Below are 26,218 nucleotides of genomic sequence, written 5' to 3'. Positions count from 1 at the left end.
GCCTCCCAACCACTGCCACCTTGGGGGTAGATGTTGCTGGTCTAGGCAGTACGATGAGTGAACTTGTCTAATTAATCTGTTGTCATAGACCTACTCTGGAGGTTCTGGTGTTCCTTTGATGTGATCCTTTCCTCCATATTCCTACCACACAGTCATTATGTTTTACTTCATAAATCATTCCAGATTTCTGAGCTTTTTGGCTTGTGTTCTTTTATATTTTAGATTTAGCCATTCTTTAGGTGTAGAATTATCTAGGATAGGATATATAAAAAAATGTCAACAGAGACGGCAGTTTCCGGGTTCCGCTACTCCCCAAGTGGCAGCTCAGCCACAACAGACCTTTCAGCTGGTCACCCAACCGGTTCTATCGCAATCACCGGTCTTTACCCCTGCATTTGAGCAGCAAACCACTACCTTTCGTCCCAAAGGTAGAGGCTCAAGCAGAGGCTCAGGCAGAGACGCATCTCGCCGTCCCTCCAGAGGCAGAGGAGGAAGGGGAGCTAGCGGCCGAGGCAGTAAACCCTCGGGAAACCAGAAGCAATGAAGTGCTTCCGGTGGGAGGAAGACTCCGCCAATTCCAGGATCGTTGGACCTTCGATCCCTGGGCACACAGCATCGTCAAGAAGGGTCTAGGCTGGAGCTGGACTCAACCACCCCCAACCTTCTAGCAGTTCTTCCAACAATCAACCCCCCTTCTGGAAGAATATGTCCTAGATCTCTTGAACAAGAAGGTGATAAGGAGGGTAGAGTCAACCAGGTTCCAAGGGAGACTGTTTTGCGTCCCCAAGAAGGACTCCGACAAACTCAGAGTCATTCTAGACTTATCCCCCCTCAACAAGTTCATAGTGAACAACAAGTTCAAGATGCTGACTCTTCAACAGATAAGGACCCTTCTGCCTCAAGGTTCCTACACGGTCTCCATAGACCTGGCGGATGCCTACTGGCACGTTCCAATGAACCACCACGCTTCCTCCTACCTAGGATTTCGACTCCAAAGGAAAAGCTACGCTTTCAGGGCCATGCCCTTCGGCCTCAATGTGGCCCCTCGGATCTTCACAAAGCTGGCAGACGCCATCGTTCAACAGCTTCGCCTCCGCGGCGTCCAGGTGATGGCCTACCTCGACGACTGGCTGGTCTGGGCTCCATCGCCCGAAGATTGTCTAAGATCCTGCAACAAAGTTATCCAGTTCCTAGAACACCTGGGATTCAAGATAAACAGAAAGAAATCTCGCCTCTCTCCAGCTCAGAAGTTCCAATGGTTAGGAATCCAGTGGAATCTTCAGTCACACCGCCTTTCCATCCCCCAGAAGTAAAGGAAGGAAATAGCAGGGTCTGTCAAAAGACTGCTGAAATCCAAACGGATCTCAAGACGTCAGCAGGAACGAGTTCTAGGCTCTCTACAGTTCGCCTCAGTGACAAACCCAGTGCTACGTACACAGCTAAAGGATGCCGCGGGAGTCTGGAGACGTTCCGCATCCATCGCTCGAAGAGATCTCAAGAGACGGCCTCCAAACAGACTTCGGTTACTCCTAAAGCCGTGGTCGGAAGCAAAGGCCCTTAAAAGGTCCATCCCTCTTCAACACCCATCTCCATCACTCAACATCCACACGGACGCTTCGCTGGAGGGTTGGGGAGGTCACTCCCACCAAAAACAGGCTCAAGGAACATGGTCTCCCCTATTCAAGACGTTTCACATCAACATCTTGGAGGCCATGGCGGTCCTTCTAACTCTGAAGAAACTTTCCCCTCCTCCCTCGATCCATATTCGTCTAACCCTGGACAACTCGGTGGTAGTTCGATGTCTCAATCGCCAAGGCTCAAGATCGCCCCAGATAAATCAGGTGCTTCTCCCAATCTTCCGTCTTGCAGAGAAGAAGAAATGGCACCTGTCTGCAGTTCATCTACAAGGATTCCGCAACGTGACGGCGGACGCTCTATCTCGAACAAGCCCGATAGAGTCGGAATGGTCTCTAGACGCAAGATCCTTCTCCTTCATCTCTCACCAAGTCCCAGAACTTCAGATCGATCTCTTCGCAACGAGCGACAACAATCAACTTCTTCGATATGTGGCCCCGTACGAGGACCCCAAGGCAGAAGCAGTGGACGCCATGTCACTGGATTGGAACAGATGGTCCAGGATCTATCTGTTCCCTCCCACCAACCTTCTGCTAAAAGTCCTCTCCAAACTGAGAACCTTCAAAGGAACAGCAGCCCTAGTGGCTCCCAAGTGGCCCCGGAGCAACTGGTACCCCCTAGTCCTGGAGCTACAACCCACGCTGATCCCTCTCCCGGGCCCAGTTCTCTCCCAGCAAGTACAGAAGTCGACTGTCTTCGCTTCATCATCGAAAGTCAGGGACCTTCATCTCATGATTTTCTCTCCCTAGCCGCGAAGAAAAGGTTTGGGATCTCGAAGAAAAGTCTAGACTTCCTCGAGGAATACAAGACCGAATCCACACGACGGCAATACGAATCATCCTGGAGAAAATGGGTCTCATTCGCCAAGGCAAAAAATCCTACGGAAATCACCATCGATTTTTGCATGTCCTTCTTCATTCACCTTCATGGACAGGGCTTAGCAGCCAACACGATTTATACTTGCAAATCGGCCTTGACTAGACCACTACTGTACGCCTTCCAGATTGATCTGTCCAGCGACATCTTCAATAAACTGCCGAAGGCATGCGCTTGTCTACGCCCAGCACCCCCACCAAAACCTATCTCCTGGTCCCTGGACAAGGTGCTCCATTTTGCCTCCAACTTGGACAATGATTCGTGCCCTCTCAAGGATCTGAATCAAAAGGTTATATTTCTTTTTGCTCTTGCCTCGGGAGCCCGAGTCAGCGAAATAGTGGCATTATCAAGGGACGAGGGTCACATTCTGTTTACAGACTCAGGAGACCTTACCCTCTTCCCGGATCCGACGTTTCTCGCTAAAAACGAACTACCCACCAAAAGATGGGGCCCTTGGAGAATCTGCCCCCTGAAAGAAGATGCCTCTCTATGTCCAATAGAGAGCCTCAAGGTCTATCTTCGTAGAACTTCAGACTTTGGTGGAGGCCAACTCTTCAAAGGAGAAACATCGGGTAGCGACCTGTCACTGAAACAACTAAGAGCGAAAATCACCTACTTCATTCGCAGAGCGGATCCTGACAGTACACCCGCAGGTCATGATCCTAGAAAAGTCGCATCGTCTCTGAATTTCTTTCAGAGCATGAATTTCGAAAGCCTCAAGAGTTTCACAGGCTGGAAATCCTTGTGTGTTTTCTTCAAGCATTACGCGAAACAAGTGCATGAAGTCAAACATTTTGTGGTAGCCGCAGGTAGTGTTATGAAACCTGCACCTAACTCTGCATAGAACAGTGAGTTACTTGGGACTCTTAACTCCTCGGGTGCCTACGTTGACCCTCGTGTGATACGTAGTGAATTCAGAGACACTTAGTGTTTTTCATAGACTGTTCTTTCCCAAGGTAAAATGTCATAGTCGTCACATGAGTGCCGCATGCCTAGAGCATGATGTGTTTTTCCTTATTAAAGACTGATGTTCCTCTGGAACCTGTGCCTTCTAATAATTTGAAATTTTCTTTCAGATTCAAGAGCGAAGTCTTTCATTACTATGTACATTATAATCTATTGTAAATTACTTTTACATTCCTTATTGGATTTATTTACCATATTATGCAATTGTGAAATAAAATTTCTATTTTATTACTTGTGCGTCTTAATCCGCTCCTACTTATACTATGAAATACATGGTTGTCATAGTTTCATTATCCCCTCCTTTTTTCTTTATAAAAATAATGAAGATAATTGGTTCAATCCATATTATATACTCACCTATGCTATGTAATATTCCTAACTGAATACTTACTTGCGCTATACCTTCGAGACCAGACCGTTCTCTTTTCACAATATACAGTGCCTAACCACCACTTGTCTGTCATTGAGAATGTTCCTATATGAATATCAACCATTCTGTCTTGTCTCCGAGTTCTTCACGTTCTCCCCGCAAGGTGGGTAGCCCTTCAAGAACCACTTTGATCCTCAGCATGGTCTGTTGGGACTTCTCTGCCAAGGGGGGCAGGAAGTTTCAGCCCCACGGAACCTCTATCAAGATTACCATGCTTACTCTTTTCAAAGCCCTCGGCACTTACACTACAAGGGGAAAATCTACCACGATACATTGATTCTCTGGTATTCTTCCATCAGGACGCCATGGCTTGAGCCCAAAAAACGGATTTTGAGCGAAGCGAAAAATCTATTTTTGGGTGAGATAGCCATGGCGTCCTGATGGATCCTCCCTGCTACTTCGTCCAGCCTTTCAGGTCCCACCCTGTCCTGCTGTATCATGGTGATCGGCAAGCAACTGGCTTCAGGATGAGGACGGACGTGACGTCATTTAGCAATGGCGCCCGTTTGTTTACGTTTCGAGTACCAAAAGTAGCCATGGACGAGATTAGCTGTGGAACGGCTCCCCAGCTATTCTCCGCTCCTCCACATCGAAGTGTTAACTCTGTGTGGGGTGCAGATAGCTATGTGGCGCGTTAATATATGCGTCCCCTGTTGTTATACGATGTCTTAAAGGGAAACCTTTAGGATACTCGCTCCAGAAGTTAGAATTCTGTGATAACCTGTGGTTAAATTCTCTGGGAATATCTAGTAGTTATTTACCCAAGGAAGCTACCAAAAAGGAACCTTCCATCAGGACGCCATGGCTTGAGCCCAAAAAAACTAATGTTATCGATTAGTAAATAAGGCCGGAAGCGTTGTTGTGGCTAACTAAATAAGGCATGCAGAACAACAACGACGCCATAAAATGGCGGGTCCGGTAGAGGCAGAGCTCTGCCACAAAACAACAATTATCTCGAAAAGTAATATTTACTTTACGGTCAGAGCTAAACTAAACAATACTGGAACCTTGTACTCAACTTTCCAGAAGAAGGCGAGGCCGAAGGTAGCGACATGATAAAGATGCAAGGCGATAAAGATAGCACAGGGAAAATCCGTCTAAGTAAGGCGAGCTACTGTACAAAGGATGAAGACGGACGTGACGTCATTTAAGCAATGGCGCCCGTTTGTTTACGTCTCGAGTACCAAAAGTAGCCACGGAGGAGATTAGCTATGGAACGGCTCCCCAGCTATTCTCCGCCTTTACACACCGAAGCATTAACTCTGTTCGGGGTGTAGATAGCTATGTGGCGCGTTAATACATGCGTCCCCTGTTGATATTCGATGTCTTAAAAGGGAAACCTTTAGGATACTCGCTCCAGAAGTTAGAATTCTGTGATAACCTGTGGTTAAATTCTCTGGGAATATCTTAGTAGTTATTTACCCAAGGAAGCTACCAAAAAGGAACCTTCCATCAGGACGCCATGGCTTGAGCCCAAAAAATCCGTTTATCAAGCTGTTCATAAACATTTTAGTTCTTTATAAGTCCAGTTACTGATTATAAATCTGAAAGTGCAGCCGTAATGAAGGAGTTACCCTCTAAATCTGTTTTCTGGTCACGAAGCCCCGCCTTATATGAATTTATTTAACACTGAAAGCTCGTTCTTTAATAGGGGTGTGTGTCCCTCTCATGGTTAATGGTTCCTAATATAGTGAGTGATATGTGCTCCCTATTATTATTATTACTTGTTAAGCTACAACCCTAGTTGGAAAAGCAGGATGCTATAAACACAAGGGCTGCAACAAGGAAAATAACCCAACGAGGAAAGGAAACAAAATACAAGAGAAGTTTAAGAACAATAATAGCATTAAAATAAATCTTTCATATATAAACTATAAAAATAACAAGATAGGATAATGTGCCCGAGTGTACCCTCAAGCAAGAGAACTCAAACCCAAGACTGTGGAACACCACGGTATAGAGACCATGGTACTACTCAAGACTAAAGAAAAATGGTTTGATTTTGGGGTATCTTAATCTCCTAGAAGAGCTGCTTACCATAGCCAAAGAGTCTTTCAACCCTACCAAAAGGAAAGTAGCCACTGAACAATAAAAGAGCAGTAGTTAACCTCTTGAAAGAAGAAGAATTGTTTGGTAATTTCAGTGTTGTCAAGTGTTTGAGGAAAGAGGAGAATGCGTAAATAATAGGCGACTATTCTGTGTATGTGTCGGTAAAGATGAAATGGGCCGTAACCAGAGAGAGGGATTGTAAGGACATCGATCCCTTCTTCGTCCAGAAAATCGACAAACTACTTATTTGTTTAAATTCTCTCTTCGCCACATTGTGGTGTCCTATGTATATATATTCCGCTTTACCAGAGCTACATTTTGATATATGTATCGTTTCATGACATGTTTTTGTTAACCCATAATTCATATATTTGTAAGTGTAAGAAAACACATATATTTTGGCGGGCACTTCAATCTGACTTGGCGCCAATGTAATCCTACGTTTCCGTCCGCACCTTGTTATGTATTTCCGTGCGCATTCAAATAAAGTATCAGTTGATCTTGGTGACGCTTGTCTCACTGTCCTTACAACTGGTGACCCCGGAGTTGAAAGTAGCATCAGCGGTTTTGGCTTTGCCATTAACGGACTTATTACGGCCGTGCTACCTTCTACATACTCCGTTACCTTAGGCAAGAACCTGCCTTTGGTTCTCCCACACTTCGGTGAACGTAAGGCAGTAGGATGAGCTTAACCGACATATCAACCTCTCACCTCTTCGCCGACTCGTCGTCTGGCCACGATGTAGGAAGCAACACGCCCATCGCACCCAACGGCCTCGCCTCCACGCCCAAAGTCAAACTGCCGCCCTTTTCTCAACACAACACCGCTTCCTGGTTCCTGAGAGCGGACGTACTCTTCTGCGTCGCTAGACTCAGCGACTCCTGCGCCAAGGTTGACATCGTTCTCACCTCCATACCTGAAGAAGTATTCGACAAGATTTCCCCATGGCTCGACGCCCAGGCCGGCCAAGTTTCATACGACGACCTGAGAACGAAACTCATCGGTATCTACTCCCTCTCCGTCTCAGCAAGGGCACAGAAAGTACTGGACCTCGCCGGCAAGCCCATGGGTGACACCTCTCCTGTCGAGGCATGGGACGAGCTAACCGGTCTGCTCATGCTCCCCGAAACAGACAGCAACGGCCGACGACGTGAGATTAGCTTATCTCGCGAGATCTTTCTTTGACGCCTACCACAGGACGTACGGGCCCAATTGACAGACGCCGACACGCTCCCGATGAACGAACTCCTGTCGAAGGCTCAGAAGCTCCACGAGGCCTCCAAAGCATCTCGCCTCGGAGCATCATCGTCAACACCGCCTCCGTTCTCCTTCAGCAGCTGCTCTTCCATAGACTCCTCGGCAATGGCCCTCGAGGACGACGAGATCAACATTCTATCAAGAAAGAAACCACCGCAACCGACGCGACCAAACCCTAGGCCTAACCCAGCATGGTGCTTCTACCACCAACAGTTCGGCAGTGACGCCAAGAAATGTAGAGCACCATGCAGTTTCCCTTGAAGATGACGCCAGAAGCATCCACCTGCCACCATCGCGGCCGCAGTTAACCATAACAAGATTGGTTTCTGTATCCTCGATACCATTTCCAACCGTAGACTCATGACGGACACCGGCGCAATGCAGTCAACGTTCCCTCCTTCGAAGTCCGACCTAGACCGTGGTCCCGACAAAAACGCCCCCTCACTCATCGCTGCCAACGGATCTCCCATACGGTGCTATGGAATCAAGACCCTCAAGATATCTATCATGGGCCGTTCGTATTCTTGGCCCTTCGCTATCGCCGACGTCAATCGCCCCCTCCTCGGTGCGGATTTCCTCGCCCACCATGGACTCCTCGTCGATGTCGCTAACAGACGTCTCATCGACACGGGGACCTGCCAGTCTCGCGCCCTAGAACATGGCCCTGCAACAATGTCCGTATCCGCCGTAACAACGCACCCCTACGCCGACCTCCTACGAGAGTTTCCCGAGGTTTTCAAGCCCGAGCTCCGACACTCGCCAGGTTCCCCGTCCAAGCATGGCATCTACCACCACATCACAACAACAGGACCTCCCACTCACGCCAAATTCCGCCGCCTCCCACCTCAGAAACTGAAGGATGCCAAACGCGCCTTCGAGGACATGGAACGCATGGGTATCTGTAAGAAAGCATCGAGCCCCTGGGCATCACCCCTGCACATGGTTAAAAAGCCGGACGGGTCCTGGAGACCCTGCGGCGACTACAGGCGCCTCAACCTCATCACAACGCCCGATCACCACCCAATGCCCAACATGCAGGACCTAACGAACGCGTTACACGGCGCAAGGTTTTTTACCAAGATGGACCTTCTCAAGTCTTACTTCCAGGTCCCCGTATTCCCGGAAGATATCCCGAAAACTGCCATTGTAACGCCGTTCGGATCCTACACCTTCGCATACTCAACCTTCGGTCTACGCAACGCCGGGGCAACCTTCCAATGACTAATGGATAGCATTCTGGGTGACCTACCTTTCTGCGTCTGCTACGTCGACGACATCCTGATATTCTCGAAAACCAAGGAGGAACACCGGGGACACATCCGCACCGTCCTAAAGCGCCTACAGGAGAACGGCCTAGTCGTACGCTTCGACAAATGTACGTTCGGTGCGGAGGGAGTGGATTTCCTTGGTCACCGTGTATCCTCGCGCGGGGTAAAACCCATGACAACCAAAGTCGACGCCATCAGGAAGTTCCCAATACCTATGACCATTCGCCAACTTCAGGAGTTCTTGGGAATGGTCAATTACTACAGGCGCTTCATCCCCAACATCGCACAAACCCTGTCACCCCTCGACGACGTCCTGAAAGGTAAAGCAAAAAAACTCGAGTGGGGCTTGCCCCAGCAACAGGCATTCGCTCGGACGAAGGATGCCCTTGCGAATGCCACCACCCTGGCTCATTTCGACGACAACGCGCCCCTGCGACTAACGACCGACGCCAGCAACATCGCCTGCGGGGCTGTGCTTGAGCAACTCGTCGATGGTTCTCCTCGACCGCTGGCATTCTTCAGCAAGAAATTGAAACCCGTCGAAACAAGATACAGCACCTTTGATAGGGAACTCCTCGCCGTCTACCTCACCGTCCGCCACTTCAGGCACATCTTGGAGGGTACCCCCTTCACGATTGCAACGGATCATCAACCCCTCGTCCACGCCTTCACGAAATCAACGGACGCATGGTCATCCCGACAACAACGTCATCTCGCATCAATCGCCGAATTCGGGTGCACCATACGTTACGTCCCAGGAAAGAAAAACCCAGTTGCGTACGCCCTTTCAAGGATTGAAATTGACGGGATCCACCTGGGAATCGACTACGCCAATCTCGCAACCGAACAACGCACCGACCGAGAAGCACAGGTTCACCTGACGGAGCCATCCGCGCTCAAGATAAGTGCGGTTCCCCTCGGACCAGCAGGAGTAACTATTCTTTGCGACACCAGCACGGGCCGCCCTCGCCCCTGGGTACCAGCCTCCTGCAGAAGGAAAATATTCGATATCATCCATGGACTTTCGCACCCCTCAGGACGCACCACCGCTCGCCTTCTGTCGGAAAAGTTTGTCTGGCCAGGGATAAAAAAGGACGCCCGGGAATGGGCGAGGTCATGCATCAACTGCCAGTCAAGCAAGGTCAGCCGTCACACCGAATCGGGGGTGGGCGATTTTCCCCAGCCAAAAAGACGTTTCGGACATATACACATCGACATCGTGGGACCATTGCCCCCTTCTGGATCCGCTCGCTACCTACTTTTGATCATCGATCGCTCCACGAGGTGGTTGGAGGTATCGCCGATGACCGAAGCTACGACTCAAGCATGTGCCGAAGCCCTCCTGTCAAGCTGGGTGAGCAGGTTTGGCGTTCCTGACGACATCACGACTGACAGAGGCCCCGCTTTCCTCTCAGAAATATGGCTGGCTTTTGCGAACCTGATGGGGACGACGCTCCACAGCACCACGGCATACAACCCCACGGCAAACGGCATGGTCGAACGAACGCACAGCGCCCTCAAGGCGTCCCTGATGGCGAGCTGCTCCGACGGGGACTGGAAATCACGACTTCCTTGGGTATTCCTCGGCCTTCGTACCGCCCCTCGCGCAGACGGCGAACCTTCGCCCGCCGAAAAAGTTTACGGGGAAGCGCTCGCAGTGCCTGGCGAATTCTTTCCCTCATCAACCGACGACACGCAGCTGGATCACCTAAGGGATATCGCCAGGAAGTTCAGGCCGTGTCTCAAAACTTACCAGGACAGAACCAAGCACTTCAAGCCAAAAAGCCTGGATGACTGCAAGTACGTTTTCGTCCGTGTCGACGCTCATCGACAACCACTGACTAGACCTTATCGAGGTCCCTACCGGGTTATTAAAAAGACAACGAAAGCCTTCCTTCTCGATGTCCATGGCCAAGAGGACTGGGTCTCTATAGACCGCGTGAAACCAGCGTTTCTCGAAGGAAGCGACACCGCCTCCGCTGGACCTGGCAGACCCAGAGTTCCGCCACAAAACAAGCCGCCCAACGAAGGAAAAATCATCAAACGACGTCAAGAGGAAGAGATCCTTACACCGACCGCCAGCGCGCCCCTCCGTTCAAAAACAAGAGGAACCCTCCGACGCCCGAAGAGATACGAAGATTGATCATCAGCCCTCTACGCCGCCCGATGTCTTGGGGGGGGAGTACTTGTAAGGACACCGATCCTTTCGTCGTCCAGAAAATCGACAAACTACTTATTTATTTAAATTCTCTCTTCGCCACACTGTGGTGTCCTATGTATATATATTCCGCTCTACCAGAGCTACATTTTGATATATGTATCGTTTCATGAAATGTTTTTGTTAACCCATAATTCATATATTTGTAAGTGTAAGAAAACACATATATTTTGGCGGGCACTTCAATCTGACTTGGCGCCAATGTAATCCTACGTTTCCGTCCGCACCTTGTTATGTATTTCCGTGCGCATTCAAATAAAGTATCAGTTGATCTTGGTGACGCTTGTCTCACTGTCCTTGCAGGATCTAATATAGTACTGTCTGGCCAGTCAAAGGACCCAATAACTCTCTAGCCGTTGTATCTCAACGGGTAGTTGGTGCCTTGGTCAACCTACTACCTAAGGAGCACTTCTATTAAGAACCACTGATCTAATGAATCAACTGTTACATCGTGTGGCGACTTGTGACTCGTCTTCATAAGTGAATATAGATAATGAAGAAAATGATATGTTAGGCTTTTGAGAAAAAAAAAATACAGAAAAAGATTAATCTTCTATTTTCGTAAATAAACTTACAATTAGATAATGAATAAATATTAAAGATATTTATGATATACATATATGTTCTCCCAAACTTATATACATTTTTCTTTGGAAGTTAAAAGAATACTTCAGTTCTCTTTAATCTTGTCTTCGTAGGAGCATGATACTTAAGCATAATATTTCTTATTTCAGGGGAGGGCAGAGTATACTGTCCCCCCTTAACTAAAATTTTGGCGGGACATATGCCCCACACTCACCCGCGAATTCCGCCCAAGATCGTTACAATGCTCCTCCCTTTCCCGCTTTCAGCGAAATTGTTCGTAAGTACTGTAATTTCCTCTCCTGCATCTCACTAGGGTGGCTAGGATGAATCCGACACAAAGCATAAGAGTGATCAAGGTGGCTTTAGTACTGATAAATCTAAAGTCGAGTGTTGAAGATTTTGTGTGGAGTTAATTTCTCTGGTCAGAGGAAGCACGCAACGAGTGAAGACTTGCGAACTACATTAGCAACAATAAATACAAAGTAGAAAGAGCTATAAGCAACTGCCATAGTTTGGTACAACTAAAGAAATTTACTTTTTGCACCAATCCACAGAAGTCAGCGGTGTTAGTAATAAGACACAAAACAGACAAGGTTAAAAAGGTGAATAGAGTGGTTAGAAATGGAAGGATAGAAACAATTAAGGAATAGAAAGGCTTAGAAGAATGGTACCCAGAAAAGGGAAACCATAATTTTAAGATAGGTAAAAGGGAAGTAAAAATAGATATGCATGGTGTTGGAAGTTAGGAAGTATGGAGACAGTAACAGAATAGGAGATTTGACATTGCTTGTGAGAATAAAGATCTATGAGACAGTAGTGGTACCTACAATGTTTGCAAATATTGAGACATAAGGTGTAGTAAAAGAAAACTGAAAGAACTAGAGGGTATCATCATCATCTCCTCCCATGCGCATTGATGCAAAGGGACTCGGTTAGATTTCGCCGGTCATCTCTATCTTGAGCTTTTAAATCAATACTTCTCCATTCATCATCTCCTACTTTGTGCTTCATAGTCCTCAGTCATGTAGGTCTGGGTCTTCTTACTCTTCTAGTGCCTTGTGGAGCCCAGCTTAACGTTTGGTGAACTAATCTCTCTTGGGGAGTGCGAAGAGCATGCCCAAACCATCTCCATCTATCCTGCTTCATGATCTCATCCACATATGGCACTCGAGTAATCTCTCTTATAGTTTCATTTCTAATCCTGTCCTCCCATTTAACTCCCAATATCCTTCTGAGGGCTTTGTTCTCAAATCTACTAAATCTATTGAAGATTGTTTCATTGTCATACCATGACTCATGTCACACAAGTAATGCAAAAGGCCTCACAGATGTCGACGGGTCATAAGTTACAGCTCCCTCCATTCACACCAGACGAAGCGACGGTATGATTTCAATGTGCCGAGTCCCACTTCGGGCTGGCAAACATCAGAGATGAAATAAGAAAATCAGACATGATGACACCGGACGCACTTAAAATAATTTCCTCCTGGCTGAAACAGAGGCCGGGACCCATGAGGTACAGTGACCTAAAGGACAAACTGACAGAGGCCTATGACCTCCCAGTACCCCTGAGGGTCTAACACGCCTTCGACCTGATGAAATTGCCCCTCAGCGACATCTGTCCCTCAGCAGCCTGGGACGAACAGATGGACCTCCTCCAGCTGAATGAGCTCGACAGCGATGGGCGGCCCAAGGAGATAAGCCTGGTAAGGGAGATCTTCCTCTGTCGCCTTCCCAAAAGCATCCATGCCCAGTTGGAGGGCGCCGAGGACCTGGACGACCATCATTGATTGCAATGGCCGACAAACTCCATCTGGCAGCCCAGGCTGCCAAATACGCCACCACCACCTCTGCCAACGCCGTCACGGAGGAGACAGAAGAGTACCTGGCGGAGCAAGACGAAGTAGGGGTCAACACGATCCACAGCAGGAGACCCCAGTACTCCCGCCGCACTGACAGCAGCAGCAATGCCAGCAGCGGCCCCACCAGTAGCAACGGCAACAACTAGGTGGGCGACCACGCCTACAAGCAACCACGGAGCAGGAGAGGCCCGAGCACACGTTTTTCTACATCCTCGTCATCAACTCAGGAAATTGTGTACTGGTGTATACTAAATAAGAGCTTGGTCCATTTATTCAAATGTCTTTATTATTGAACAATGACCACGGTCAATCTGAAAGGAATATAAAACATATTTAGAATAAATGATGAACAATGTTTATAACTCAAATGAACATAAAACATATTAAGAATAAATGATGAACAATGTATATAACTCAATGTTTATAACCCTCTATCTCCCCCCAAGTTTTTAAACGGCCTTTTAAAATGTCTCTCGTGGAGGTCGGTTTAAAACTGATGTCAAAATATTGGGTGGCAATTAAACGTCCAAATTATAGGTTCATGAACACTAAACCCCTGTTAGCATGTGAAGGAACGAAAACTTGAAAAACAATTATTGTCATGTGTTGATCATGATGACACTATAGCTAGTTAATCTCGAAATCACAGTGCCATGCTGGCGGTCGATGGGTACGACTGGACTTGCGTTGCTCCAAATTTGGCATGGCAGGAGTTAACTGCGATGGAGAGTTTGTGCTATCATTGGGAGGCGGAATCTCTGCTTGATGATTCGCAGTGTTACCGAGGTCGTTGGGATAGCATTCCGGAGCAGCAACATCAAAATGAATGTTAGGGGTAGTACCACTTGGTAACGGCAAAGTGGTCAATGGAAGAGTACCATGTGTGTCCGGATTTTGGGTTGTCGGAATGGTGTCCTTCGCAATGGTCTCAGACGTTTTAGTGGTCGAAGGATTGGCAATAGGTACAATCTGATTCCGATTATAGTCATCTCTAATTGTACGGACTTCTGGAATACTCCTGACAGGCACGTATTGTCTCAAAAACTTCCGGTTCCTTAGCGTGACCCTACCAGAGCCATCAACTCTGACGACGTATTGGTCGAATTGGCGGAGTTCTATGATGACACCGGTTTTGTCCCATTTCAGGGGGTGATTTCCTGTTTGATTTTGGATGCGAACCCGGTCACCTACGGATAGTGGGGGTAGTCTCTTAGTGTGCTCTGATAAGCGCTCTCCCTGTTTAAGGTGTCGATGTCTTAGGGCCTCCTCTCTTGCATCGAGTGTTTCCTTCCACGTGTCGTGGGGATGGTACCTGCCGGGCGGGACAGGTATGAAGTCTCTGATGGGACGACCAAATACACATATTGCAGGAGATAACTTGGTATCTCTGTCAGGTGTGTTCCTGTATTGGAGCATCGCACGTTGGAATTCATCAGTGTTGAGATCACCGTTACTGCCTGTGTTGTCCGCTATAAGACGCTTGACAGTTTTGATGCCTATTTCGGCTCTGCAATTACTATGTGGGAAGGCCACAGAGGAAAGGCGGTGATGGACTCCCCAGTCCTTTAAAAACTGCCTAGTTGCCGTCGCTGTAAATTCAGATCCACCATCAGATGTCAATTCATCCGGAATCCCAAATGTCACAAATGTTCGGCGTAGTGAAGTTATAAGACCCTCTGCACCGTTCGAAGATCGTTCAACTGTGCGCCAATTCGAGTATCGATCAACAAAACTAAATGTGTCGACGATGTTCTTCTTTGGTCTGACTCAATAGAGGAGAGTTTTTCCAAGCTGTACAATGGCTCGACATATCTGGAAGACACGGCATAACACTCAACCCTGACAAATTTCGTTTCGCAGAAGACACAGCTGAATTCGCTGGATTTTAACGCTCAAACCTTCAAAGGATGACCACGGCCTCCCATCAGATAACAGGGCTGCCTTGGTTGCTGCGAACTGCAGCCCAATCACCTATTACGGGACGTACAGCTGGCCTTTCCTGATCACAGAAGCAAGGTGCCCCTCCTGAGCGCCGACTTCCTCTCTCACCACGGACTGCTAGTAGACGTGCGTCACAAACGGATAGTCAATCAGGGGACCCACCGGTCCTACTACCTCCCCAGTGGACCTAGCCTTCTCAGGGTGCGCTCAGTCACGGCCCACAAAATGGCCCGCCTGCAACCCCCGTCTTGTTACAGAGACTGTGTGTATATATATATATATATATATATATATATATATATATATATATATACATATATATATATATATATATATATATATATATATATATATATATATATATATATATATATCTGCTAGTCTTTTCAATTCCAAGTCATAAGCTTTGCAATTTCTTGAATTCACTACGTGGTCATTTGGTTTGTTTAACTTAGTGCAGTTTATACATTTCACCTAGTGCGAATTAAATTCTTTAGTGGAATAATTTTCTGAACATTTCCCGCAGAATTTATCATTAGTCTTAAACTTGTAATCCATACCCATAGTGGAGCGGGGGATGGCGTGGTACCTATCACTTATAAGTACCTCATCGCAACATAACTTTGTCACCATTATCATGAATAGCCTTCCAAAATTCAGGATCATATTTCAACAGGTAGGGGGTAGTCCCACCTGCAGCACATTTTATTATTATTATTATTACTATCCAAGCTACAACCTTAGCTGGAAAAGCAAGATGCTATAAGCCCAGGGGCTCCAACAGGGAAAAATAGCCCGGTGAGGAAAGGAAATAAATAAATGAAGAGAACAAATTAACAGTAAATCATTCTAAAATAAGTAACAACGTCAAAACAGACATGTCATATATAAACTATTAACAACATCAAAAACAAATATGTCATAGATAAACTATAAAAAGACTCATGTCCGCCTGGTCAACAAAAAAGCATTTGCTCCAACTTTGAACTTTTGAAGTTCTACTGATTCAACTACCCGATTAGGAAGATCATTCCACAATATGGTAACCAAACTTATCTTTCTTCTATGTTTTGGATATGGTCCAGACAACGATTTCTTTGAATCAAAGCATTTACTAATTCATCTTGATCATTGTATACATTTTATATCATTATTTTGGGTATAGATTTTCCAATTTTTCTCATTTCGGTGCGGGAACCATGGTTAGCTGCTTTTTCTCTGATACTTTACGTCAGCAAAGTTTACAACAACATTTCCATATGAAGTTAATCTCGAATTAAGAATTATTTCTTTAAGTGCTTGTTTGACTTCAATTTTTCTTTGTGATTTTAGTTGATGATTTCATTAATTTAATAGAGTTCTTATTCATCTAGATTATCAACGTTCTCAGCGAGACCAAATGTCTGTCCGTATTGAGTTCCACTATCGGAGTTCCAATTCAGCTCGTTTCTCTTCATGTCCGTTTTCTTTCCTTTTCAATTCCCTTCCAATTTTTGAAATAGCTGTCGTTGCCATAATGACTTAATCTACACATTGTGGACTAATCCATTTCATTTTTTCTAAATCTTCAGCACTGATATTTGCCTTTATAAAAACACAGTCACATATTAACTTTTTAATGTAGTGTCCCTTTGAAAATCTACACAAGGAGCAATTATACAGGTGTGATTGGGTTAAAATTCAAGGCCAAAGTCACGAAAATGTTAAAATAACGTCTTTTTGCCATATTGTGGCCAATTTTTATTTGATTTGCATGAAACGAGTGTAAAAATTTGAATAATTTAATTGCCTTTGTGATATAGGCTACAGCATAATATTAGCGAAGGTATGTGCTCTACCGAGAGGCCGTTCTAAATTTAGCTTTCAAGTATGTCAGTTTCCTAGAAAACGAGATGACGAATATTGTAGTACTATTAAATATATAGTTATTATCCTCAGCAATAAATTGGGTGAGAGATATCTGCCTGTAATTTTGAAATGGCAAGATTCTCAATTTTGTAATGCCGAAATAAATAAGTTTTTTTTTCTTTAATGGGAAATATACAGACTGCAAGAATTGTCTTTATTTGGACAGTGAGTGACAGACATCAAATAAAACCAAAGGGGGAACTGTAAAATATACGCCCTCCATAACACAAGGCCATTTTGGTGAAATATTACCAGTTAGTTTGTTACTGTTCTTAAAACATTTAATTTTTCCTTGTTTCCTTCCCTCACTGGGCTATTTTCCCTGTTGGAGCCCCTGGGCTTATAGCATTCTGCTTTTCCAACTAGGGTTGTAGTTTAGCAAGCAATTATAATAATAATAATAATAATGATAACAGAACCATTGGAAAAGATAATTCATGGAAATATACAATATAAACCGAAAAAAGTTAAACTGTTAACACAATAAAGGCTGTATGAAATGGGAGTTATTTCAAAGAATTTTTTTTATCAATTATTAATATTAGGTAATAATGAGATGATTATACATGTGATAAGCATAAAATGTCAATCATTCTAGTACTAACAGAGCACATAATCAAACAATATTAATTATATTCAAACAGACAATAATGATTTGATTTAATATTCACTTTATTCTGCCAATTATTATTCTCAACGATGATATTTTCCCTCAGTATAGAATAAAGAGTAAAAATGCATCTTTATTATATCATTACAACAGAGGACAGTAGGAATAGAAGAAAAAACAAACTGTTTGGATACATCCGAACTTCTTCATATAGGACTCCGTCCTTATGTCATTAGAAGTTTGTAGGATGTCTTGGACAACACGATTTCCATCGCCAGCCTTCCATTTCCAGTCTACTTCCAGAGATAAATTATCAATTGGAATTAGCCTTCATCTTGTCCTAAATGTAGAAGCTTTGTCATACACACACACACACACACACACACACACACACACACACACACACACACACACACACACACACACACACACACATATATATATATATATATATATATATATATATATATATATATATATATATATATATATATATATATAATATATATATATATATATGTGTGTGTTTGTGTGTGTGTGTGTGTGTGTGTTGGACTCTGTCCTTATGTAATTAGAAGTTTGTAGGATATCTTTTTGTACAACACGATTTCCATCGCCGGCCTTCCATTTCCATTTCCAGTCGATTTCCAGAGATAAATTATCAATTAGGATTTGGGCTTCATCTTGTCCTTAATGTACCTTCCCCATGTGTGTTTGGGGCCGCTTCCCTTCCCCAGGATCCCCAGATGGGGTTGAGAGGGAGGCCCTTGGGGAAGGTGGGGATTCCCCTCCTTCCCCAAGGGCCTCCCTCTCAACCCCATCTAGCGGGACGCACTAGAACTAATACTTCTTTATTAAACGACTCCATTTTGAAGGACTGTTGTACGGCTCCTTATTTTATAACGTAAGTATATAACAAACGCCCCTGTAAATCAGGAGAAGATATCCTTTGAATGTATGCGAAGGAGTTAATTCCTTCTGATATTGCCCTTTGGAGAGCATTGAAATTTGCATCCTAGGTTTATAGGCCTTGGTACAGCATGCTTTTATTTGGGGGAAACTGGTTTAATCACTAAATATATAATATTGATAGTATTAATTTTGAACAATTTTTAATCATACGAATTGATATATTTACTTTGTCGCTAAAGTTTTTTAATAAGATTTTAACAGCTTTTCCCATCCTTTGATATACCGGTATAGTAGGATAGGTCTAGGCCCATGTAAGTCTTTTCCTGTATACGATAAGTTTTGGCTCCTTTTTTTTGGGGGGGGGGCTGTATGTATGATGACGGCCACTGAGGACGGCTAACTTAGAATAAGGCAGTTTAAATGATGTCGCAGGGGTCGTCACCCCCCCCCTATTAGGTGAATAGGTAAGGGGCGGGGAAGTTTTAGGGTAGTTGAGGCCCATTTTATGGAAGCTGGAAGAACTGGCCGCGGATATTCAAAGGCTCCACCGTTAATATAGGACAGGGTTAGGATCACCAGAAAATGGAGTTGAAAACGTTAGAGATTGGCTGTTTTTGCACTACGCGCCAATATTCTGTACGCCATCCACATGCAGGTTTCTCCTGATGATCCTGTTCGATGTGCGCCTCATGATCATATTCGTCCAACGCGTCGCTTTGGATCACCGGTCGCCGGGATGTCCAACTGCTGCCCTTCGCCAAACCTCTCGAAAATCTCCAGAGGTTTCTGCTGGTGGCTCGCCAATACAAACACTCTCCACGGCAACGGCCACCCAAGCGTCGGCGTTCACTATAGTTAAAAGATCATCGGACAGCATTCCCATCGTCAATCCTGCACCGACGTGCCAATGTTTGCCAGCTCGTCAGCGCTCGCTAATGCGCCGGTAGTGCGCCAGCACTCGCCAACGCAACAGTACCCAAAGTGCTACTGTCCTCAGTGGGTTGTATCCCCAGTGGGCACCTACCCACTGAGGCTAAACATGTTATGTAGGGAATATGCAGGGGTGACCAACACCCCTTTTTTACCTTTTTATACATTGTGTAAAGTGTGTATGGAACAATTCATTAAAATATACATGATAATATTACTGTAGCATTGCTACCATTAGCAATGCCTTTGTAACGTTAACACTGTGTATCATTGGTAACGTTGCTTATTTTAACATTCCCAGTACATACGTGAGTTTTGTGACCTGGGAACTCCCAGGTTAGGTTAGGTGGGTTTGTTAGGTTTATATTGTGTAAAACTTATATTGAAAAATTATTTAAAATACGAATGGAAATATCTAGCATTACTATCGCTAGTAATGTCACCGTACCGTTGGTAATGCTGTGTATCATTCGTATCGAGGCTAATTTTACCGTTTTCTGTAAATACCTGAGGTTTGTGACCTGTCAACTACCAGGTTAGGTTAGGTGGGTTTGTTAGGTTCTGTACCCTTTTTGTACTATTTATATATTGTGTAACCGGTAATATGACCTTAACATTCTGAGTCATCGTTGGTAACACTGTGTATCATTGGTAACGTTGCTAATGTTATCGTTCGGCATACATTCGTGAGTGAAGTTGTTATCAGGTTATTACCAATTATCATGTCTGACAAATGGCTCCATTGCCGGAAAGGGATATGGCAGGGGAGACCCCATTCACTAACTCAACGTAGCCTGGTGGGGGCATTTTCCCTATATAACATGTTTAGCCTCAGCGGTTAAGACCCACTGAGGACATGATGCCCGCCGAGGACAGTAGCACTTCGGCCCCTTATCCGCCAACGTGCAAATGTGCGTCTACTCCCTCAAGTTCTCCTTATCAATCATCACCGGTTAGACAACGTTCGCCGATACGTAGGCGCTCGCCAACACATAGTTATACATCATAACCTCGGCAAGCACAGACAGAGGTTGATGTCCATTGTCCTCCACCGACTTCTAGGAAGTATTTATCAGACGGAGGAACAGATAGGTGTCCACGAGGATAAGCAGCAGGAACGGTAAGGTAAGTGTTTACCCTCCGGACTATCAGTCCTCTCATCTAGGAAGGGCAGAGTCTATAGCACAGGTCTCCGTCGCCCCATTACCCTCCCCGCAAATGCACTACAGCGTGACCGCAGGGGAAGAAGGAGGAGCCTTTGTATATCAGCGGCCAGTTCCTAACGCATTGATTAAAAATGGACATCAACTAACCTAAACTTTCCGTGTCCTTACCTACTTAACTAACAGGGGGGGATAGCGACCCCCCCCTTACACTGCCGTATACTGTACATCCCAAGAAGGGATAGGGCACATCCGGGGAATTCAAGATGCCAAAGATTCTGGCGCCTAAGGGAGACTCACGGTAACCATCAGTTCCAGAGAAGACGTCTCATCCCTTTGTGCGATCTCTCCGACAGCACCATGTCAGCAAGCAACCCTGATTTGTCACCATCGTCAGGGCAGCGGTGCAAGCTTTCAGGCCTGCCCTCTCGGCTCGCCCTGCTAAAACCTTTGCTAGCTTTCAACACCCTTCGGCACTAGCGGATGCTCGGCAAAGAACCTCTGATGCCTCTCCCTTGAAGAGGAAAAGAGGAGTCCCAGATACCATCTCGGCCCCTAGGGTGAAACTGACTCCTGTGAGACCATCAACAACATCATCACCCTGGGTGTTCTCCCCCCTTGCGGTAAGGACACGCCTATTCAGTCCTACAAAGGACCGAAACCCTGAGCCTTGGGGCTCTTGTCACGATGTTCCTTCTGGTTCTCGTCACGCTAAGCCTTCGGGCGCCCGTCACGCTGAGCCTTTGGGTTCTCGTCACGTGTGAGCTGTTTGCCAGTCGTCAGGTTACACATAACTAGCCAGCTGCTCGCTATGTTTCAGCTGTGCCAGACTCGCCAGCTGCTCACTTTGTGGAAGCTACACATGACTGGTCAGCTGCTCACCTTGTGAAAGCTACGAGTGACTCCAGCTGCCCATCTTTCGACAGCTGCGCATTGTTTGCCAGCTGCCCGCTATGCGACAGCTGTGCGGGACTCTCCTCTCCAGCTATTTGCTACGAGTCAGTTGATCGTGACTCAACACCATCTCGTCACTCATTTTTCCTAAGAGCTATCAACACCTCTCCATCAGGTAATGAATGATTGTCTCTTACCCCAGAGAGACCTTCACTTGAGGTGTGACGATGTGTGGGATCGTCAAACATGTGAGCATCACTCGCCCAAACTAGCCCCTATGTCTTGTGGGATTCCACCTCCATGGCGTTCTCTTGTTAAGTGCCAGCGTATCACTCTAAGAGTTTGCAAGTCTCCCTCCCGAAACTCGCTTGTTAAGCGTTCCCCAAGGCGGCACTCTCCACCCCTCGCCCCCTCGTATCGGTTCACAAGACCGACTGCTCCAGTCCCCTCGCAGGCTCACAAGAGGCGATCGTCAAGGGATCGTCACCCATCAGGAGATAAGCTCGCCCTGCGTGAGGACAGCAGTGTGGTGACAATTCCAATTGAGAATTCCAATCGAGGGCTGACTACCGGAGGAGTCACTGCAACATACAACCACTTCTAGGTATCAGCACCAGGCAAAACCCTCAGCGTTTAGACTGGTGCCCCACTTTCCAGGTAAGGAAGCTAACTCCCTTCAGGTTCCCAGACCCAGGGCTTCTGGTTGCCAAAGGGATCCTCCTGCCGGCTCCACAGGTGGTAGTGACCTCCCCCTGGTTAAGTGAAGTTTTGGTGTAGTGCAACAAGCTGTGATGGGGCCGCTTCCCCATTCTCAATCCATGGGTGGCACCCCAATGATTCCTCTGTTGGTTTCTCTCCTCCTGTGTTCCTCTCCTCCATCAGTCCCTAGGAGGATTTCCGGAGGGTCGGCTTTGGCAGGACCCACTTCCAAGGAGAAACCTCTGTCCCTCTGAAAGAAGAATCGGGAATAGAAAGTCGCAGATATTTCTGGGAACCTATTACAGGTACGTGTGGCATCGGTAAAATCAAAGGGGAAACAAAAGGATTAGGCGTCTCCCTCTAAGGAGGACAGGGTGTTCTCTCTGTCAGACTCTTTATGCCTCATTCCTATTGAGGTGATATTGCCAGTCTCGTGTCATTCCTCCTTCTGGAGAGGATCAACGTCCCCCTAGGAAAGATGCAACTGCAAGGCCGTCTCTTGGAAGAATATCTGCCCTCTCGCAGGGAGCCAAAGGACTTACTACTCCTAATTCCTTGGTAAGAGCTTCCGCGCCTCAACGAGAGGTTGAGGGAAGTCTCACAACCAAGGACGTCAGTAAGAAACGCGCTGTTAATGGCCTACCTTGATGTCTACGACCCACTTGGGCTCCGATCAGTGAGAGCTCGGAGGTGTAATAGCAGTAATGATTCGAGGACAATCTATTGCCTATAGTCGCTAGTCCTAAGCTCTCGAAGCGGAGCAGATAGAGTCTGAACCACGCATTGTGGCAGGTCTTTGGTTGCCCCCACCCCTCCTGCTAACTAGCTGTTGGGGTAGTCATCCCTCGCTAAAAGTCTTATGGCTCGTCTTTCAACAAAGCCGAATGTGATATCCCCTGTAAATAGCTCTAGGTTTGTATTGTTAGGAAAGATATAAATTACTTTAAAATTTTTCTTATTACTTTCAGATTGGTAATTTTCTCAAGGTTTTAAACAAATGTATTTATAAGAACAAATTTTCTTTGCCTTTTTTAATATGCTTGGAGTGAATTTTTGTCTTAACAATAAATTGCTCCAAGTTGTTTGTGATGGGTTGTGTGTTCATGTTGCTTGATTGCTCATATACTGAAATTGTTTTTTATTTATATTTACAGGTAATATTTAAAGATGGATAGCGATGGTGGTGGCTCCCCCAGGTCAGAGTGGCCCACAGAATGGGTTTAGAGGCCGTGGGGGAGGATTCAGAGGGAGAGGACGTGGTGGAGGATTTAGAGGCAGGGGAGGTCCTGGTGGACCAGGCGGCTTTAATGGGTTCGTATCTTTAATATGTGTAATGGATAACTCTCTCTCTCTCTCTCTCTCTCTCTCTCTCTCTCTCTCCTCTCTCTCTCTCTCTCCTCCTCTCTCTCTCTCTCTCTCTCATATATTTGTATATTATAAGACACTACTTTTTTGTTTTTTGTTCTATTTTTTATAGACAGTATTATTAATTGGAATACAGTGAACCCTCGCTACTTCGCGGTTCGACCATCGCGGATTCACCACTTCGCGGATTTTTTCCATAACCCATATATAATATATATTATATATGTATGCATGTATTTATGTATATATGTAGGTATGTATATGTGTATACATATAAATATATATATATATATACACACACACACACACATATATATATATATATATTTATATTTATATTTATATATATCTAAAGTAGGAAGATGTGATGTAGTTCTAAGGGAAAAGTATGGGAAATATGTCTGGGTAATAAGCAAAGCTCTACCTCCAGTTTGTTTCTTCATTAGGATCAGAGATAAATGTAAACAAAACATTGGTTGCCATTTTTTATCGTGCTTTTTAGCATGTTTAGGAAATGCATGATATAAAATCACCTTTAATATTTGTGCCTGTTTTAGTTTAGGGTACTGTAGTACATGCATTAAGTGTTCTGTTCATTAAAGGGTAGTTTGTTAACAGTACTACGTACAAGGGAAGGTTTTAAAAGTCTGAATATACATGTTAAATAAATAGGTAAATATGGTGTCACTACTTCGCGGATTTTCACCTATCGCGGCCGCGTTGGAACCTATCTACCGCGATAAACGAGGGTTCACTGTATTCTTCCATCATAAAATCATTTGACTATCCAGGTGCTAGTAAGTTACTTAATATTGATTCTTAAGAATTCATAACTTAGAGAATTAAAGCAGGTGAAAATCCCTTAAAGTTAATCAGTTTTTTCTATTAGAAAGTTGGTTGGCATCTCTGACAGTACAGAATTAAAGCAATGTTTATAGTAAATATAGGTTACGTTTGTGGTAAGTCAAGTTGTCCGAACGAAAATAGGGAACGCATACAGTACAGTTAAGCTTTACTGTAGTGATAGTAGTACTGTATATTACAGTAGTATACACTTCAGTATCAGCGAGTGTTATACAGTATTACTAGATAGGACCAACTATACTTTAATAGAAACCATGTTAAAAGAATATCAGGCAGTACTTACTGTGTTGATTATTAGGCAATGGCTGTGAGTTGTTAGGTTAAGTTAGGAGTTATCCCACTCTAGGGCAGTAAGTATTCGTGAATTCACACTTTTGCGTCTGTCTGTTACCTAACCTTCGCGAAGAGGGCCCCTGACTACTTGGGCTTTCTGTTCCTCTCGCTAAGGAACGACTTGTACAGGTGCTTAAACTTGGGGCACAGTAGGAGTGCACAGCTACCTCCTCATGGGTTGTCCATGGCTTTCTGCCTCTGAGCCATTGTAGCGGCATTCTTTCCATTAGGTCTCGTGCCCCTTATTGAGGTGCCCTCTCCAACTCCCTGCCTGCCTTAGGAGTTGGTGGTAGGTTCTCTACGGAGTACCAGCCCTGGCCACGATCCACCCTTGGTGAGCGCGCTTGCTGGGCTTCCTCGTCCTATTGGACTTGATCAGCACGCTGGGCTCACCCTTCAGGAGAAGCCTTTGGCTCCTTTGCCCCTATTGCTAGCATGAGAAGGCTTCCTCACTAGAGGGGTCTCCCCCTAGAGGGCATTGGTAGCAGGTACTCGACCCGTCATGACTTGCTCTAGCTCTTCGGAGCTCTCTGGTGATAGTAGCCTTCAACGCCTGTAGTCACATCCCCTTCCCACCGAGTCGTGGCTGTGGTCCTCTTCGGGGCCTTGCCTCGGGCGTCTACTCCTGTGGTGGAAGTGCTGGTAAGTTATAGCGTTTGTGAGCAATTGCCGCTCGCGGTCAAGAGCAGGCCACATTTGCCTTGCTTGTCCTCATCCGAGCATATGTGCCTCACAAGTACAATCATGCTACTCATGAACCAGCTGTAGGTCCTCCTGCGAGTTCCCTCGCACTGTTTCACGATATCGGCATCAATGACCTTCAATGTCAGGATGCCAGGAAACTTCAAATTAGTCAATCAATTAATCTCGTACTGTTTCACGTTGCTTCGGCTCGTGAACGTCCAGTCCCTTTTCAAGGCGTTATAGGCATGCTTGTTGTTGCGCACTTATCAATTACATGTAGGTGGGATGGGTGGGCGAGCTCCTACTGGTGACCAAGGTCTAGTTTCTTTTCCCCTTAACACTCGCTTCCTTGTTAGCGCCTACATGTATCTTGGTATGCTCACCGAGAGAAGCAGGTGCTTATAATCAGTATTCCCATGAGCGCTCTCCCTTGGGAGATGCTGCGGCCATCCCTTCATTAGCGAAGGATGCGTCATGGTTCCTAGAGCTCGGTTAGGCTATGAAACGGCCAGTTGTCGGTGCTCTTCCAGCGCCCCTACCAGCTGTCTATTCTCGACCCATCACTATCCCTTTTGTAGTGTCTGGATCCCCTCGAAGTTCCTATCCACCCATGGATACAAGGCCTAGAAGTACTGCCTGTGCAGCTAGTGGGGGATCCTCGGAAGGAAACTTCTTCTCTTCCTGCCTACTTCGTGGTTAAATCCAGGGAGGGAAAGGATACAAAAGCTCTTCCAAAGAATTGGGTCTCAAAAGCTTACGACATCCCAG

General features: G+C 45.7%; 1 protein-coding gene across 2 annotated transcripts in view; it reads left to right on the top strand.

The window, feature by feature from the left end:
- Positions 1-18,390: 18,390 nt before the first annotated feature.
- The window catches only part of LOC137637517 (uncharacterized), a 60,701-nt gene continuing 52,873 nt past the window's right edge, over positions 18,391-26,218 (top strand). For both annotated transcript variants that reach the window (XM_068369686.1, XM_068369685.1), the window contains exons 1-2: positions 18,391-18,510; positions 23,359-23,515. In XM_068369686.1, coding sequence (XP_068225787.1) covers positions 23,382-23,515 — 134 coding nt within the window. In that variant the 5' untranslated portion in view covers positions 18,391-18,510; positions 23,359-23,381. The remainder of the gene's footprint in view (positions 18,511-23,358; positions 23,516-26,218) is intronic.

Source organism: Palaemon carinicauda, unplaced genomic scaffold (assembly GCF_036898095.1).
Source record: "Palaemon carinicauda isolate YSFRI2023 unplaced genomic scaffold, ASM3689809v2 scaffold80, whole genome shotgun sequence".
NCBI lineage: Eukaryota > Metazoa > Arthropoda > Malacostraca > Decapoda > Palaemonidae > Palaemon > Palaemon carinicauda.
This window is presented reverse-complemented; position numbering and strand designations above follow the sequence as displayed.